Below are 18,888 nucleotides of genomic sequence, written 5' to 3' on the forward strand. Positions count from 1 at the left end.
CAAGCTAGCAATTGGAAAGTTTTGGAGAGTTGAGTCTGGACACTACAATAGCGATTTGAACGAGCCTCTAGATAAGCCTTCAGAAAACGGACAACACGACCATTGAAAGAAAAAAAAGCATAAAAACAAAACTGTACATTGATGACAGACAGTTGCACTACGTTGCTACCCGGTCTTTTTATATGTTTACGACTTTGCCACCGCACGTTGTTAGTGTTTTCAACAATTACGACGTTGAGAACAGACTCAATTAACTGCGCGGACAGCAGCACTGAGTGGTTCCTCGAACCATATCAAGTTCTACTCTCATTATTAGTACTTCTATTGCTATTGATGATAATACGAAAAAAAAATCTTTTTCGAGTGTCCTTCTGTAGAATCTTTCACTTTCTCGCGATATTTTTTCGGTGGGAAAGTACACTTTGTCCAAGATACTGCACCAAAGACAGGCAATGACAAGTTCGCGCTGGTCCGACAAGCGCGAATTCTATTTCCCTCACAGTCATCAATATAGAGAATTGACCACACATGCGCAATGAAGCAAAACATATTCACACAAACAAACTAAAAAGAAGAGGAGAAACGAGGTCACCGGTAACAACGTCAAATAGTCAAATTACTGCTAATTCGATCTTGCTCCTCCAGAACACAAATGAGACCCACGATGAGACCACGCTGAAAGCCACGATGAGACCACGCCGTAGTGGGGCACTCCGGGATAACTTTAGCACCAATGATTCTGAAACATGCACCTAAATCTGTGCACACGCGCGTTTTTGCATTTCAACCCCTCCAAAATGCAGCCGCCACCGCCGCCGCCGATATTGAACTAGCGGCCTCTAGCTCAGCGGCAGAACGCCATAGCCACGAAATTTCAGCGGCAGGTAGGCCACTTCTCTACAACGCCCCGATGCGAGAAGGTACCGCAGAACACGCTATACCTCTTCTCTCTGTGTTGCATGCTCCAGAAAGAGGCGTGGTCGGTTTGCGACTTTTGCTCCGTCGCACCGAACGGGAGTGACACCAGTCAAAGGGAAAAATGCCCTCACTTACTTACGTCATCTTCGCCTTGTGGGAAGTGTGTTGTAGCCGACGTGGGAGGGAGAGAGAGAGATTGTCGTGTGGTTCGCGCGACCATTTCTCAAGGCGTGGCGGCGTCTGCCGACCGATCTGTCGCAGGGGCCCCAGCACGCACACACCCTCCTCCCTCTCTTTCCCTTCGCCCTCCCTCATTTGTCAGTGTCACTCAGTTCGACCATGTTTCGAGTCCCGTCGGTCTCGCCTGATTAATACGGTCGCCGCTGTCACGCGCACCGCGTGAGTCGACGCCTCCATGCAGCAGTGCGCCTGCCTTCTTTCGCAGTTGTCTAGGATAGAACACGCCAACTCATTTGCGAACGACGGTCATACGCTGTCTGAAAACAGCTAAGACGTGAAGGGAAGGGGAGTGGCAGAGAGAGAGAGTGAATGCTTCAGTTATGGTGAACAATGTATGCTTTTAGGAGTTATACTCGAAGGAAAAGCATCAAATTGAAAAAAAACTCGACCGTGCGACACTGTGCAACAATTTCGCACCATCTGCGGCTTGGCACCGCGTTGAAGAACCAGTTTCCGCGTAAACTTGATCGTGCTGACACCGAAATGCACTTGGCACCTCGCGGACGAGAATCCACAGTGCAACACAGTCTGCTAGAATCCCCACCAAGTTATACTGAAAGGCGCTATCTGATAAGAGAGAGAGAGAGAGAAAATGATAAATGGAAGGTAGGGAGGTTAACCAAGACTGAGCCCGGTTGGCTACCCTACACTGGGGAAAGGGGATGGAAAGCTTAAAAGAAGAGAAAGTCCACTGGGGATATCAGTCGGTCCCTCAGTCTGGATCACAGACGCTGACTCAATCCGGTAGCTTTCAAATATCGCAGCAGCGCTTTTGCGGCCTTTTGTAGCTGCGATAAGGGCGCGGCCTACTGGAATAGGGACCGCTAGTCTTCAGGCCTCAAAAAAGATAGGTCCACGGCCAACAAACGAATTATGAAGGCGGTCGCTAGTTGCACTGCAGATATTTCTGGAAGGGAGCAGTATAGTTGGACACTATTGATTATTGTTCGCACCATCCGATGCAAACTGTCTGTGTTTCATTTGACCTAATTTTGCGCTCATTTGTGAGCTGGAAACCATGTTCTTTTCTTTGAACGGGCTTCGCGTTTTCTGTTCTTTAGTAGATTTAGCCGCGCCGACGTTCCGTTCCAGTGTGTTTTATTAATTAATTAATATCTGGGGTATCATGTGCCAAAACCACGATCTGATAACGAGGCACGGACTGCGGACGTGCTCAGCAGCGTAACGCCAGATCCACCAAGCAACCACGAGAGGTGTTTGTTTTATGTGACCTTTTTTGCCAGTGGCCTTTCGTACATAGTCATTTTGTTTGTATATGTATCCATTTTCTGAGCATGGTGTGAAAATAAGTATATTGGCGGCGCCATCAAATCGCACCGACATCTGCTAAATGTATATTAACAATATGATATCGCAGTTTCAGCCAAAGCTCGAAGCGCGACACCAATAATTACAGCCGTGTAATCAACGTGCTTGCATTCTATAGTGGTTTCGCGCATTCTAGTCTCGTCTCGTTTCGGCCACGTGTTCCACTTCAAGCCCTGCTCCGTTTTGACCTGTAGGGTACAGCACTTAATTCAGCACCCAGGGTTTTGGTTTCAACCGGTCGAGAGATTTTTGCGCGGGTCTAGGAAGAAATTTTCATCTCTACTCACGACCACTCGGCTCGTAAAGCTCTGGATATCTCTAGCTGCGAGTATAGATCAACTCGGCAAGGTCAGGTGGAATCGGCCTTTCGGGTATGAAGGTGGTCGTCGTGTTCATGTAAAAGCTAGTTGATCGGGCCCAGCGAGCGGCGAGGAGAGAGAGAAAGAGAAAAACTAAAGGGGAAAGGTAGGGATATCGAAGTTAACCAATGACGTGCCCGGTTGCCTACCCTACATTTGGGAAGGGGAAATGGTTAGAATAGATAAGAGTTCTGGACAACATGCCGGCAAGGGTTGACTTTACGCGAACAACCCGCTTGGTAAGCTGAATGTAAACGCCGTCGGGTCGGGATGTATCTGCTGGTCTTCTTGAGTCGACGCCCTCGTTTCAAGCTCATGTAAACGAAGCTCGTGAATAACAACTTGTAGTTAACATTTGTTCAGCGTAGAACACGAAAGCAAAGCCCTTTTGGTGAGCTTCGCCCCCCAAAAGCTTTCTCCAGCATCTGGTTTTTCCGTTTCCTCGCCGTGCATGCATACAATCTCCGCAATGAAGTGTTATAGTTTTACGATTTAGCTGGGCCTTGATTTAACGCAGTCATCGCCGCATTTATTGGCGTGAAGATAACTGCGCTAACAGTGTACCGAACCGAGATGCCACGCACTTGAAACTGATACGCTGCATGGCGTGCGTGAACAGACTCTGGAATTCTCCACCCTCCTCCATGCATGAAATAAAAAAAAATCGGTCTCATGCCACGCATCGCATGACGCTAGTGTATTTTGAGCTCGTGCGGACAAAAGAAATATGTTGATTTATTCGCGCCTTAGGAACGCTTCTCATAGTAACGTCCTAACACACTGATTTCAGAAGTGCCGGACATGCTGGCGCACATTAGAGTTAACACAAATGGTATCCTAACCATTGCGTTAATAATAGATGTTTCCTCAGATGCCGAGAAAGCGATGTGAGGTGCCGAAAAGAAAAAAATAACAATTATCGTTGAAGCTTCAGCAGAAGAATAAGCGCTCGCACATTAACTTCCCTGCCACGATATGAAACGCTCTTCCGTTCTGTGTAGCAGTCGTATTCCGGAGCGTTTTAATTTGGGGCTCCCCTTCTGATGAAGCCGCGCCGGACTCGCGCGTAATCCTTCAATTATTCTAGGCACCGGTAGTTACGCCAGGAAACGAGATGTTTCGCCCGAGACAAAGCAGCCAAGTAGGAAACAGAAAGAAAAAAAGAAAGAAAACGAAGCAAGTATGAGTAAGAATACCATAGACTCGTGAACGTCTTCGCAAAGAACAAACGAAAAGGCGTTGAATGAAATGCAAGAGAGAAGGCGCCTCGCAGGACGGCGGCACTGAATCATACATAGGTTCATTTTCCGCAAGACCGGCTGACAGCACGCACCAGACAACGACTGAGAGCTAACGAGACCACGAGACGATTCAAAGCTGGCGGCGCACAGCCGTGCATATAAAACGGAGTGAGGAACGTATTAGAAGGTGCGCTCCACAGCACAGTGCTTTCCCTGCCGCACATCAGCCACCGAAGAGACACACACAAACACTACACTTACTTTCAGAGCGCATACGACGCTCGTAGTGAAAGAGGGAATTCAATGCACTACACGGGCGTCGCGCGCGATGACAGCAGCCGTCGCTATATATGCGAGCAGTCTCCCTGGATCCCCGAAATGTTGGCTAGTCGCCGCGATTTAATAAAGCGCGGCCTGCGGGGCTGCTACACTGTACGCGTTCCCGGGAGGTTCGTAATGAAATCCCGTACGGCCAGCACACCACGACGGCAGCAAGAAACGTTCGCGGGCCTGTTTTAGAATCTGCATGTGTCTGAGCGGGTGCCGCCGCAGTAGTCCTCGTCGTCACAAGCCCTCGCTCCAGCAGAGGAGGAGGAGGAGGAGGAGAAGATGAGAATGAGGAGGACGAAGCAAGGAAGGAAAGGTAGGGAGGTAAACCAGACGCACGTTCGGTTTATCTACCCTACACAGGGCAAGGTGTTTAAGGAAAGAAAAGAAAGGAGAGGGAGGGAAGAAAGTACAATCAGAAGAAGGGACGCGGCTGGCCTCCCAAGTGATCGACTTACACAGGTTGTTCACAACGCGTGCCATCTTTCTTTCTCATTTATTTATCGTCTTTAATCGTCAGTTTCAGAAGACAAGCTGATAGCTGTTCTCCACCGTACGCGCTTGTAACTTTGCGCGATATTAATGTAGGTTACCAGGTTCATTTGTAAAATAATTTTTGACCATATTATTGCATTATGACACGAACCTACATGTGCGATCTACCACCACCGTTACCACCACCAGCTACTTTCTTCCCCCGAATAAAAATTAGACGTCGCTCATACATTACACGTAAATGGAGAAACAATGCGAATAGAGAAACATTCATTATTTTGAGATGCCATAGTCGATTTTATATAGGTTAAGATTTCACAATCGTAAAATATCAGTTTGCGAAAAAGGCTTTTGGGATAAGAGCCTTTCTCAAAGCTAGGCCAAGCGTCACGGCACACACATTCATTATGTTATACCCAATAATGTTATTCACCGTTCTACCCAATCATATCAACTATTGTATTACATCATGATGAAATTTGTACGCTACTCACACGTGGCCTTTATACATCAGTTCACTACAAAAATTCCAAACAAAGTCAGTTCGGATCCTAACTTTCACGCCCAAGCTATGCCTTTCTTTCTCTATTTCTTCTGAACGGAAAATTGTGCCACTCCCCTATTTGTATCTGTGTGGCGATGGCATACTAATTTTACAACTTTACCGCGCCGCCTAATTACTTTAGATATCCATCCAGCTTAGTTGCTTTCTAATGATCATAAAAGTAGGTTTTCCGTAAAGCGCAATCTCCTTTTGCAAAAAATAAATACTAACTATGGTAAAAAGAGTGAATTTTTCTTCTCTGTATATTTCTTTCGCTAAGGTTGCCAAGCGAATTTTTTTCTTCTATGTGCTTTACCATTCCTTCGACGATAATGTTAAAGAGGACACATCGACCGAGCTGCTTACGAATAAACTGACGTTGTTTCAATGCGAATAGCATTCGTCGGCATATTTAGCCGTTTTAAATCTATCTATCTATCTATCTATCTATCTATCTATCTATCTATCTATCTATCTATCTATCTATCTATCTATCTATCTATCTGTCTATCTGTCTATCTATCTATCTATCTATCTATCTATCTATCCGTGGTCCATGTTGTCCAATAGCTTGGACTACTAGGGGTCGTGATTCCGTAATGGACGTTTCATAGTCGTCCTTCGAGCTTTATCATCAAACTCTCGTCGTGCCGTCGTCATCACGCTTTCGTCGTCACACAGTCGTCACGGCGTTGTTTTATCATTGTCATCACTTCAGTTACGTCATCCAATCGACATCATGCCGTCGTCGTCATACCACCGTGGACGTTTGATCGACGTCAATCTTTCCTCGTCATACTGTCGTCATTCAAACGTGATTATGCCGCTCTTGTCACCCCGTCATCGTCAGGCATTCGCTGACAGGCTATTTATCGTCAGACCGTCGTCGTAATGCTGTCGTAGTCGCGTTACCATCGTCACTGCCGGCTTCGTCATGCGACTCTCGTCATGCCGTCGTTGTGACACAGGCTTCGTGATATAGTGATTGTCACGCCATTTTCACCAGACACTCGTCGCCATCCCGTCGTCCTCATGTCGTTGCCATGCCATCGATGTCATTGCGCATTTCGTCATGAGTGGTCGTTATCTGTTCGTTCTTAAAACGTCGTAGGGACACCGAACCAGTCGTTCTGTCATCATCGTTGTAACTTTGACGTCCGACACTCGTCGTGCCGTTTTCGTCATCTTCATCTTGCTGTCATTTCACCATCGTCATTCTGTTGTATCGTATCGTAGTTGTTACGTCATCGTCGTCGTACAGTCGTCGTCATACCATTGCCCTCATGTCGTCAACGCCACGCTGTCGGCGTCCCGACATCGTCTTAATTAAGAATCGACATCGCTATCCTTCCTTCTTCGTAATTCCATCGTAATTGAGTTGATGTCGTACAGTCGTCTTCATGCCTCCATGCTCACAGGCGAGCATGACAAGCGAGTGCCGTAGCAAAGTGGGGATGAAATATAAGTATATGGCATATAGCTGAAGTTACGAAAGTCTCAGAATTACCACTACGCGTGTTAAATGTTCGAAATTAAATTGAAGCGCACATAAGACACCGATAGGGAAGTAGACAGGACGGCGCTGTATATCCCTGTTTGTGTCCCCGTCTAATGTGCGCTTCAATCTAATTCCAAACATGAACGTCAACCAACTAGCCCAACTCGCTATCTTATTGCGTGTTAAATAAACGGGTTTTATAGGAATATGGTCTGTCGTTACTTTGCTCGTTTGCTATTCGCATTTCTGTGGACAGTCATCGTGAAATGAGTTGCGCCATAATTCCTCCGAATGATGTAGTTTCTTCTCTTCACTTTTTTCGATATGTGTAATCGCATGGCTATACCTTGTTAATATATTATGCTACGTTAGTTTGTATTAACGCATTTTCAAAACTGTTGTCGCTAAAGTGCTGTTTCTTTATTTTCCTTCTATCACACTGACGTCCCGTCCCGCCTACGGTTCTTGAACCATGGGACCTCCCATTATACACGGAAAGCATTTGTAATGTTCCCTGTAATCTTCTCGAAAATAAATATTTGAATGTTTGAACAAGCACATCAGCAAATTCAAAAATAACATGCTGGATTACATTGCAATTCGAAGTCACCTTGTGCGTTATCGTACTAATAAAGCCTTCGCGCTAATTCTGGAGCGCCCTGAACATAAGAGTATTTTCGGTGGAACGCTCGCGTCACAATGTTTGTACTGTGCTACACTATCGTCGAAGCCATGATGCGCGTTCTCCTCTCAATTCGAGCGTAAAATTTCATCTCCAACCACTCACCCAGTGTTCGAAGCGGCACGCCTCGCAATCTCAGCGAAACAGACGCGAAAGAAAGAAAACCCTACGATAACGAATAGAAAAAAAAAAAGAAAAAGCTCGCGCGTTTTCTGCGCGTGCAAACACTGCCGAAACGCGCAAAAGACACGAGTCTGCGTGTCCAAACGGCTTCGTCCCGCGCTCGCGTGTCCATAAACGCAGACGATCGTCCATGGTGGCGTGTGTGCTTTGGAAGCGAAACAGAGCTGCCGACAGAGACGCGCTCGCGCGCTCTGCCGATCGCCTGCCATAACTTAGAACGGCTCGCTTTATTATCGAAACAAAACGGGCCCCGAGCATCACGCGCCGACGCGGGTGGCGCGCTGCGCGCCGCATGCAGGCGCTCGCTCGCCGCCACCACTGTTTACACGTCCGCGGGGAATGAGCGGAGGCGATTCTCTCTTGTCGCGTGGCGGATCGGCTGCTGCGACGCGTATGACTGTATACGCACCGCCACGAGCACAGTGACCTCGTGAATAGGCGGTCTTCTTTTCAGGCTCATCGCCATCTGTTACGACTGCGATTACGGGCGCTTGTAATTCTATAGAGAGAGAAAGAAAAGATAGGGAGTTAAGCGAGGAAAAGGGAGAGAGAGAGAGAGAGACGACAATTTTCAAAAACCCCATGTCCGGTCGCTCCTCTTTGTTTACACTAAAGAGAGCCCTAGGCCGCGCTGTTAACTTGTTTCTTACGAAGCAACCATAAAGCTTATGCCTTTTCTCGGTACGACCAACAACCTCTAGGTGCTAATACGGGTCCGCTACGGAAGCGTGTTTAGAGTTTTGTGTTGTTTTCTTGTCAATCTTCTTGTTTTTTTTTTTTCGAGGGACTCCAGCGCGCTCTAAATCTTACAGCTTATGTTTGTTTTGTAATGGCATAAAAGAACGCAGAAAATTAACACACTGAGAAAGAACGAACGTTCGATCGCCGCAATGCGCTGACTAACATCTGGAGGGGCTTTATTGCGATGAGAGGAACGAATATAATTAACAACCAGCTCATGAAAGCTAGGGCACATCGTCGCGAAAGCACGCCGGATTATATAACTGAGCGGTAATAATGCTTAACAAAAGAACAACAAACAATTTAAGGCAACTTCAGCTCACTCATTTAGCCGCGCACTGTCAAGGCGCGCGATTTTCGTCAGCTTTGGGAATGGAGCCCTCACGCAAGCATCGACTCTATTGTTAACCGCATGTGCTTCAGCAATCAGGTGAGCATCTCCGGCCATATAGTGCATCTCTTAAACAACGCCCGACTGAATGACGGCGACAGAATTTACTGACCGATCTACCTAGACTCATGCCTCTCTCTCTCTCTCTTCCCCCTCCCCACGTGTAGGGTAGCAAATTGGACGAAGTGTAGCTAATGTCTCCGCCTTTCCTTCCTTCATTCCCTTTTTATCATCCTGTCAGCTTGCACGTTACAACGCCCGAAGCACATCCACACGCAAAGCCGCAGTTAAGGGCCATATTGCTGCCTTGTTTCTGGCGACAGTTATATTTAACAACAACAACAACAACAAAGTAAGGTTCACGCGCAAGACCGTGCAATGATAATGAGACGCTCCTTAGTGCGGGGTAGCGGTTTGATTTTTACCACCTCGTGTTCTTTAACGTGAGCTTAAACCTAAGTATACGATCGTTTTTGCATTTCATCCCTGCTTATATGCGGCGGCGGCCGCGGCTGCGGGACCGAACCATGCGGCGTAGCAGCGCAGTGCCATAGTCACTAAGTTACCGCGGCAGGAAGGACACTTGTAAGCATTGTTGCTAATGCTAGTTGTTGCTGTGATCACGATGAAAGCCTTGTTGTTGGTCAGCGTTTTGTCGTGCGAGTTCTTTCTTTGTCTGCATTTGTTTTCTGCGCTATCTTACCACCAAAGCCACATTGGACCAACTAACCAATGCCTCGCACGCCTGTACTGCTTCTCCAGCTACACGGCAACGACGGCCACAGAAGGTGTTGTAAGAGCTCAATTAAGCATCGAAATATCTGCGCGTAACTACGGGAGCCACGGTCTAATATCCTTGTGCACTGAATTCCAGAAATAACCAGACAGCAAGTACATTTCCTCGAACACTTTAGAAATGAACAATTCGAAAGCGATGTCATCCTGAGAATTTGCACCCGAAGTGGATATACCTGGCGAACTCACCCGGCTGCAATTCGTAAATTGCTAATCTGTCGTAATGTGATAAGCTAACTGATTTCGTGATTTTTTTTAATTAGTCGATTATTCATTTCGATTCCTCGCACAAGCAACGTCCGCCTCTTCGAGCATTCTAGGCGAACGTCTATAGAATTGTGTACTGTGCCACAGGAGCTAAAAAAAAAGGAAATTCTCCATAGTCTAAAAGAACAGCCGTATACGTGTTATCAAATATACAGTGTGACTAGCGAAAAATCGATACTTTAACTGTTCGGGAAAACATTCTAAAAGGTTATAGGGAAATAAATAGGCTTACTCACACTGCAGGCAGTGTTCCATACTGTGGCATTAAATGTAACACTGCGCGGTGTCTGCGATAAAGGTAGACTTTCGCGAAGCCCGGAATTCATAGCGTCAGATTCTATCCTGGGAGTAGCATGAATGTCCAGCCAACGCTTTCCTCTGCTTGAAAAGTTGCAGTGCCGATGAGCGTGAAATTAAAAAAAAGAAAGAAAATTTCTGCGCAAACCTTATTCTGCGAACTTCTGACGACAACAGAACGCGGGTCAGCGACGGCAGTCAAAGGTGTTCGATTGACTTTGCAGGTGCGGGAAACGGCATTTGTTGCGGGGTCGTGCGCAGTTGTGACGGACACAAGCGATCAAAGCTGGACAAAGCCGGTCCCCTTTATTGTTTTCTTGTGACTCAGCAGCAGCTGTGCGTTCGGTCGCGTATGCCGAAATTCAGGCCGAACGAGACACAACCTCGCAGAACGAGGTCAAGCAGAGTTGGACGCGCTTTGCCTGTGTTCAAAGGCACACACGTCCGGCAATAAAGAAGGCAACCGGGAAGCCTCACGATGAATGTGAAAATTCATTTGGATTTTGCAGCGTGGCGGGCAGCCGTGTAAAGACTGTAGGCGTCAGCGATTTCCTTACACATGCATGGCACGTGGCTTTCCGAACTGGCGACATGGATGACATTTTGTTGACTGTCGTCAATAATTTCCATTCATTTAATTCATCGGAAGGCCAAAAAAAGAAAAGTCTAGAGAGGTTTCTGGCTATAAATACGCTTGTAATGCTAGATGAAAACTGGACTATAGAAACAAACTAGACTTTGAAAGAAACACTGGAGTTACAGCAGTGACGTCGGCATGAATACGAGCGAGTTCATTGGGATATGGTAGTGTGCCCCTCTACACGAATACAGATATTCAGTAATTGTAATAGGACACCGCGGCATCTGGTCATATTTGCAGTAGGATAACGAGTTCATCGATACAGACCACCTTCATCGTATACCTCGTAACCTTCCCAAATTTGCGTATCGCGCGCTAGTCAGAACGCATCTGTCGAGAGTCCTATTGTAGCCGGAGGTAGTGTGAACAGTTTAGGCGTGCAGACGAGCAAGAGTTTATCCACGCCTCCGAAAACTCAGCTAAAACACACTTAAGGATGCCATAAATACAAGCAACGCACGAATAACACTCTCTTGATCTGCAATGGCACATCACAGTTCTTGCCTCCGTGTGTCTCTATCTGCAGCGTGACCCTACATGAGTTGCGTGACTGGCTCGAGTGATTCGTTAATAACATCGCCCGCTACAGTGTACGTTTTGCCAGCCGGAATAAGCGATGCGAGCCGAAGCAATCGGAACGCCGCGCGGTTTCAACGAAACAGTCATGGAGTCAGTGTGTGCGCGTGCGGAGCAGCAAGTGTTTCGTGACAGGAAGCGACACGCGCGTGTTGCGAGTGTCCAGCCCCTCCTCGCAGGAAAAAGGCTCGGGCGTTCGCCGCTTCCATTGTGGCTCGCGCAATCAGTCATCACCGGGGAACGCTTACATTCAGGCCAGCGCTCAGCTTGCGAAAAAACGACGTGACCTGAAAAAAAGAGCGGTTGGCTGAACGAAAAGCAACCGGCGATAAGAGCAGCGATTTTTTTCTTAATTTTTTAAAGACCCGTATTCACAACCAGCAACGACTCCATGCGCATCGACGACTTCATTAAATGGAGCACAGCACGGTGTCTCGCGTGAAGCAGATACTGCGTTCTAACCCCTTAGGGACGGTAAAAAAATAAAATACTTGCAAAGAAACTGAGTTTGTGTGTGTGTGTATGTGTGTGTGTGTGTGAGTGTGCGCAAATCATTCAAATGATCATATCAAGCATGACCATGCGATACATTCGTGTCAGAAAGGTAAATTTTACTACCGAAAGCAGCTGTTTTTACACTATAACAAACTTGGGCGTCGTGCACACGAGTCATTGTATTCACAGGCAAAATATTTTGATGATCATATAAGGCAAGACCGCAAAATTTTCTGCCAGAAAGCTGTTTACTAAGATAAAAGCATGTACACTGTAACAAAATGGGCTTTTAACGGCTATTTGCGCCATCTGACGTTATTTGCAACAAGCAAAAAAGAAAAAAAAAGATGAAGCACGTAATTTGGAAGCACGGAGCAACACAGGAGCTCCAATCGTCTTCTGGACTGCATGAAAAAAGAGAAAGAAAGAAAAAAGACGCTGGACGATCTCGTCTCGTCGCTCGTCTATTTTGCAAGTTTTCGCTTTACACGCGGCAGTGACGGCTTCCGTCCTGAAAGGGTTGATAAGCCTTATCGGTGGTTTCTACGCCGATGAGTTATTGTTCGCTTCAGTGCATTCGATCAGGTGTTGAGAAGGCCTGGTTACGCATATTGTTGCCCGTAAATCACTGTGAAGTGTCACGAAGCCGAGTAACTACAGACGCTACCTCCATGGAGGATCATGTTAAAACACATTTGGTTCGTGCGCTCATGCGAGATTTAGAAGTTAAACAGCTCTCACTCTCTTTCTGTGTCGGTCATATATATATATATATATATCCAACCCGCTACAGCACCCATGCTTTAGCGCAGGTAGTGTTGTACCGATATTCGTGTGGGCCACCTAACCCAATTTTAGCGCAAGTCACTGTGCGTGACAAGCGCCGCGCAAAGACAAACGGCAGCGTGGGCACTACGTTTCTTGGGTGTTTGAAATGTGAACCTGAAACGGGGGCGCCATGGCAAACGCATTGTTTTACAGGGTAAAAAATATTGCCAGATGTACGGCAAGGTAATGTGGGCGTCTCGGAGGGAACTTGTACCGCTGATCAACATACGGAGAGACGGGGCGAAGGTTTCGTGTGCGAGCGATGTACAGATTTCGTTTACATAATTTGGCTCTTTCTTTGGGAGCAAGAGTTCGCACCCAGAGGGCTCCACGCATAAGCAAAAGTGCAACGTACGTACGAAAAGGCATTGGCGACCGTAAAATATTAGTGAAGCGATCGTGAAACCACTGCCGAATCCCGGCTAACATTTACCAACAAGTAGACGTATAATTTTGCGATTGCGTAGTCAGGTGCTTCTGAGGAAGCAAGGCATCCTAGAAAAGCACTGCTCGCTGAAAACAGAACTCACGGAGAACGGAAACTTAATTTCGTGGAATGCCGAGGAAAGAAAGCTCGAGTCGAGAATCCATCGAGAAATCGATGGATTCTCCGACGCCAAAAGCGCGAGCAGAAAGCGTGCGGGAAGAATCGAGGTTGCCTGTGGCACCGCAGCGGACAAAGGCAGCAACAGGCTGGTGTCTATAGACACAAACGCTCACCCGATCCTTTCCCACTCTGCGCACAGGACACAATGGTGTTGGTGGAGGGCGGACGGACCATTGTGGCCGCCTTCTCCTCATCGCGGCGGTGGGTCGGCTTTTTGCAAGGCGCGACCGAGGAAAAGTCAACGGCCCGAGTCGGGTGCTATGGGTGTCGGCGCCCGGGTGGTGCGGCTGGCGCAGCCCGTCGTGTAGCCCTCCCTCGCCCACCGCTCCCTTTTCTTCTCCCGATTGTGATTCACTCTCGGGCAGCTGCGCCCTTTGCGACCTCCAGGCGACATCGATGCTTGGTAACGCGCGGAGGCCGCGCGGTGGCGCCGGATCGTTCAGCGGGCGCTCGGAGGTAAACACTCGACCCGAAGTCGGCGGCGGCAGCCGCGCCTCACAAAAGGAAGACGTCGTCCCCAATCTTCGTCGTTGCCGCAGGTCAGCAAGTCCGACGTTACTAGATTACTGCAAGGGTGGGCGGGGGGGGGGGGGGCGCTGTGTCGCTTCCCTCCCCGCGCGCAAAGTCAACGCTGCCGCTGTTTGCGGAACGCCGCCGCGTTGTACGATTGTTGGTGAGACGAGCCTGTCGCTCGCGGCCTGAAGTGGCACGCGCCCGTGTTGACGTAAAAAAGAAAGGAGCCGTGCATCGCGTTGTCCCATGCTTTTTTGTTTGTTTTTGTGAGCGAGTGCGCGCGAGCAAACGGCTTTGCCACAGCCTCGCACTGCTTGAGAAAACGGGTACGCGAATTTGACGCGGAGTCGGCCACGCGTCTTAAACGTTCGTAATCCATTCGTCTTGCGTGTCACGCACTATGGACAGTTGTTAGAAGTATTGAAGTCAAGTGTCAGCTGACCTTTGCGCTTGTGTAGGTGCTGCGATCGTTTTACTCGGAGTGGCGTTGTCTACGTATACGCAAGAAGTATGACGCCTTCATTGTGAGTCCACAACGGCTAGTGGTATATAACGTTGGGAAAGAAAAGCCTAGAGCACGCGATACTACTGACAGGGCTAAGTCATCATAACCACTCTGCTCTGATATTTAGGATAGTACTTATCTGCGCATGCGTGTATGTACTTATTCGCTTGTACCATCGGTCTGCAAACCGTCATAGTGGGTTTTTTCCAGATAGCTAGAATGCGGGGCTAAAATATTATGTCCTTTAATAACATTCTAATAAATTAATGGTCTCGCAATATTATAACGAGGAATTCGTTATGAGCACTCGTCACGAGCGTCCTTAAAATAGTACCGAGGCTGGTAGAACATGGATCCACAGGACTGGACACGCAAACGGTAAAGTAGATATAGGAAGTCCATGCACCGCGAATCCCTGCGCGTTATGAATAGCATAAAGGGCGCTGACAACGCAAATGGATTGGTTGACGCAGTTGCTTCGGTCTTTGTGAGCAGTGCGAGAAACAGCCTTACACAACCACGTACCTTTGAGCAACCGAGATAACAGAAAGCGACGGCGTTTGCCAGCTGTCTAGAAAGTTAGAGAGAGAGAGAAACTTTTAATAATACGAAATGCAGAGAGGTCGGCCTGAGGCACATTCCTCTAGCCACCTACTCAGTGTTAGGTGAAGGGGAAGAGGGGAAAAAAGAGGTCTTGCTTAACTTTTAAAAAAGTCAAGTAAGGCCTGGACGGCCTGAAAACTAGATTTAACGTCTTGCCGAAGGCCTAAAATAACGTTCTCCGACAACGGTGGGCTGTCGAGGCGAGTGAGTTCGTTGAGGAAAGAAAAACCTAAATGATCTTAATCTAACGTCCCCTCAGTGAGATATACATGTGTATGTTATTGGCCGCGCAAGAGCTTTGCAAAACTGACGCACACGAAAGCAGGATATAATGCTGTTAATGAAAAAGAAAGAATGAAAGAAAAAAACGAAGGGAACGCGCGATATGAAAGGAAAATTCTGCGCGTCGGACATCGAGGCTGCCCTATATGCGAGCGGATATATGTTCTGTGAGCCGCGTAAAGGTGACAATTAGGACTTATTAACGCGCATCGCAAATAGCCCTTGCCACGCTGGCAGACGCTCGCGATGGGTTCAGGTGGACATGCGCTGTAGTCTAAGCCACTTCGAACACAGTTCTTGATGTACGGCACTAATGGCCGCGTATATACCAGTTGGCGCTGTTAAGAGCCATGCGCGCTCTCAATATTCGGCTGAGCGGATGCCGTATTTTACACATGCGCTACGTAATATTACGCATCATTTTAATGGACATTCCTGCCCTGCTTCTCACGCAAAGTGCTAGTACTTTACGTCGCATGGCTTGCACCAGCGTTTTAGCACCTCGTATTAGTCCGTACTAGGAACGACGCCTTGACGTGACTGGTGTCACTACATAATTCATCTCTCCCTGTAAGTTGGATTATACCGGTATTTTCGGACCAGTGGTAAACGGCATAAACCAACAATTAAAAAAATATAGTTCTCAAATGCCCGATGTTGCGTTACCGACGGAAGAGTTAAACACTTCCGATATGAACGTTCGTTGCGGTAATAATGTGTTTCTTATGAGTCGGTTGCTGCTTTCCGCAATCTAAGTTTACTTTGTTAATAAGTGAGATAACTTTCAGCTGCGCTTAATAAAATTAAAGCAAGAACTTGTGTTGTTTTCAGTCTTGTTAAACATTTCATGGCCCCTTCTAAAAATCCAATACTGCTCGTCTCTGTGCAACATCTCTCTCGGGAGACCTTCCTGAAAGCAGTGAACCCAGCTCCGTGTGGAAATAAACACATGGACTCGATACACAAAACGGCTGACAGCCCCTCCATACTCGCACGGGGACGAGAATCCCGAACCACGAGCCCTAGCAACTTTCGGCAAGCGAGACTGCTTTTCGCACTTCACACATCTACCTGCAGCACTAACTCACGGCTTCAGAACTCGCCCTTGGGAAAGAATTGCCCCTGCGGGCTACGACATTCTCGCCTCAGTATTACTAGAGGAACGACACCAACACGGATTGTGCAATGCAACACAAAGCAAATTCGTTCGAGCGCACGACATTTGCCGATCAAACTGCCCCACGCGTGCGCAGACGGCATCAGCCTCGACACGTCCGAGCCGTTATTCTCCCTTCAGAAGTGTCAGTGACGCATTCACTGGGACTTGACAAAAGGAATTACGAAGAGAGAAAGGAAGAGACAGGCTTGCATTCGCGCAACTCACCTGCATCCGCGGCGTCCGCACTGCAGACGACGAGGGCGAGGAGAAAGGTGGCAGTAATCCGACAGGCCGTTATCCACAGATTGAGGAACCACTGGCGGCGATCACGCTGGCGTGCCATCGCTCGGCTATCATGCTACGGTCGCAACCCCTGTAGCACCGCCGATTTCCTTTCTTCACGAGCGCGCGGCTGCGGCGGCGCACCGCTTCTCCGGAGGAGACGCGCCGTGGTCCAGCGGACGCGTGCCGGTCGCGTTCTTCTTGCTGGGCTCGTCAACGGGGCGCGAAACAGCACCGTGGTCGTCTTGGCCGCTTGCGGAAACACTCGTTCGCGAGGCACGGCCAAGCCAGCGCGCGGCGCGCACACTTTTTTTTTTTTTTTTCGACGCAGGTCAACACCACGCGGAAAGGGAAGTCGAATCGAGGAGCGAAGCGTCGTGCACACAAGCTGCGTCGGGGCGCCCTGACGCGTCCGCAGAGACGCCTTCTCTGCGCGATACAAACGTGCCGCTGCCCGCACCGGAGAGCAGAGCGGGGCGAGAGCGGGATCGCTCGTTGGCTGCCGGCGCTGCCACGACGCCAGCGCCCCCACCGAGGGGCGCGGCGGCCGGCGTTGTTTGGGAGCGGAGATGCCCGGGAGCGCGGGTCCGCTCCTTCGGATCGGTGGAAGAAGATGCGATAACACTACGGGATTGTCTGCGAGAGAGAGAGAGAGAGAGAAGAAGAGTTGAAGCGAGCTGAACCGGAGTAACTGTATGGTTGGATGCGGCGCACTGGGACAAGGGGAAAAAGCGAGAAGGTTATGAGAACATACTATCGCAGAAACACCATTAAGGTGCATGACGACGATGTCTTTCATGGAGTTGGAATGATCAAAAAAAAAAAAGAAACACGAGCAAACTAAGAACGTCAGTGATATTGAAGTAGCTCGGGCACTCGCCGGCAAAGACGACGGTCCAAAAATTCTGCGTTTTCTGAACGGACGTTTGCAAGGTTTGTTTAAAGTGGTCCACTCACTGTTTGAGCGCATATGGCAGTCAATATGAAGTCAGAAATTGTAACTTGCAGAATACTTATTCAGCGTATTCCGCCAGAACCAACCTACGGAGTCGAACCTTCTAGCATAACCAACAAACTTCAACATAAGATAAGGGTCGTGCCACAAGCCACGAAACAGAAAATGATCGGTGTGAAATCGAGACAGGAAGACGGAAGCATGAACTCGAGCACTGTTTCTAAGAACTGCTCTTGCGTACAAAATGCTTTATAATTTGGTCCCATATAAAATACGTGCCAGCTGTGGGGAATTATATCAGTTAGAAACGATTTATTGAATTAATGTGGAAAAGCAACGTTAATAATTGCGCTAAATCACATGATAGTGCGCCGTCATGCTGCTCACCCAAGTACAGAAACAAGACCATTACGACGACTCATCACCGGCCTCAATATAACTGCGAGTACAGCGACCTACCGAACCCAATTACAGCTCAAGAAATCATGATCCATTCCACTCTTTGAAGGTGGTTGACCAGCGAAGCTGTTTAGCACACGACAGGGAGGTGGCACATAATCTTTAACAAAGGTACGAACTCATTTATTGTCTTGATGGGGGGTCATCGTGACGAAAGGTACGCTACTCACTTATTGTCTTGATCGGTGGTCATTGTTTCACTCGCCACTACAATCACATTCTTTGATAATGTCAAATCAATGCGCGTACGCCGCTGGGTGGTCGGTTGGGCCAGATCGATGCGGCATCGCAATGTATATGTCTGCAACACGGAACACGTAGACTGCTCCCTTTTCAGTGGTGACACATCCACTTTGAAATCACCGACAACGACAGGGGTAGTGCCATCGCAGCTAATTCACGCAAAGTTAGTAGCCATGAACCTTACGGGACTCAAAGAAAATGTATTTTTTTTGCTTGCTTACGGGGGTATGAGCCATTGCTCAAGGGGTATGAGCCATTGATGATGACAGTTTTCGATATGCTGTTTCGTATGTTGTATGCGTGATTACAAAGAATTTAAGCACTGTCCGTTTCACGTTGCTGAGTGCTTGCAACCTGTCTTTCGGGACAATGAGCAACTGCATTTTTTGCTTGCTTAAGGGAGTATGAACTTAGAGGGGTATGAGCCATTGATG

General features: G+C 48.1%; 1 protein-coding gene across 2 annotated transcripts in view; it reads right to left on the minus strand.

Moving 5' to 3' along the window:
• Positions 1–17,882, minus strand: part of LOC126531977 (roundabout homolog 1-like) — a 165,028-nt gene extending 147,146 nt beyond the window's left edge. Inside the window, exon 1 of one of the 2 annotated variants that reach the window (XM_055070795.2) lies at positions 16,741–17,882. In XM_055070795.2, coding sequence (XP_054926770.1) covers positions 16,741–16,858 — 118 coding nt within the window. In that variant the 5' untranslated portion in view covers positions 16,859–17,882. The remainder of the gene's footprint in view (positions 1–16,740) is intronic. The other variant, XM_050179686.3, reaches the window with a different exon arrangement.
• Between the last annotated feature and the right edge of the window lie 1,006 nt (positions 17,883–18,888).

Source organism: Dermacentor andersoni, chromosome 5 (genome assembly GCF_023375885.2).
Source record: "Dermacentor andersoni chromosome 5, qqDerAnde1_hic_scaffold, whole genome shotgun sequence".
Taxonomy (NCBI): Eukaryota; Metazoa; Arthropoda; class Arachnida; order Ixodida; family Ixodidae; genus Dermacentor; species Dermacentor andersoni.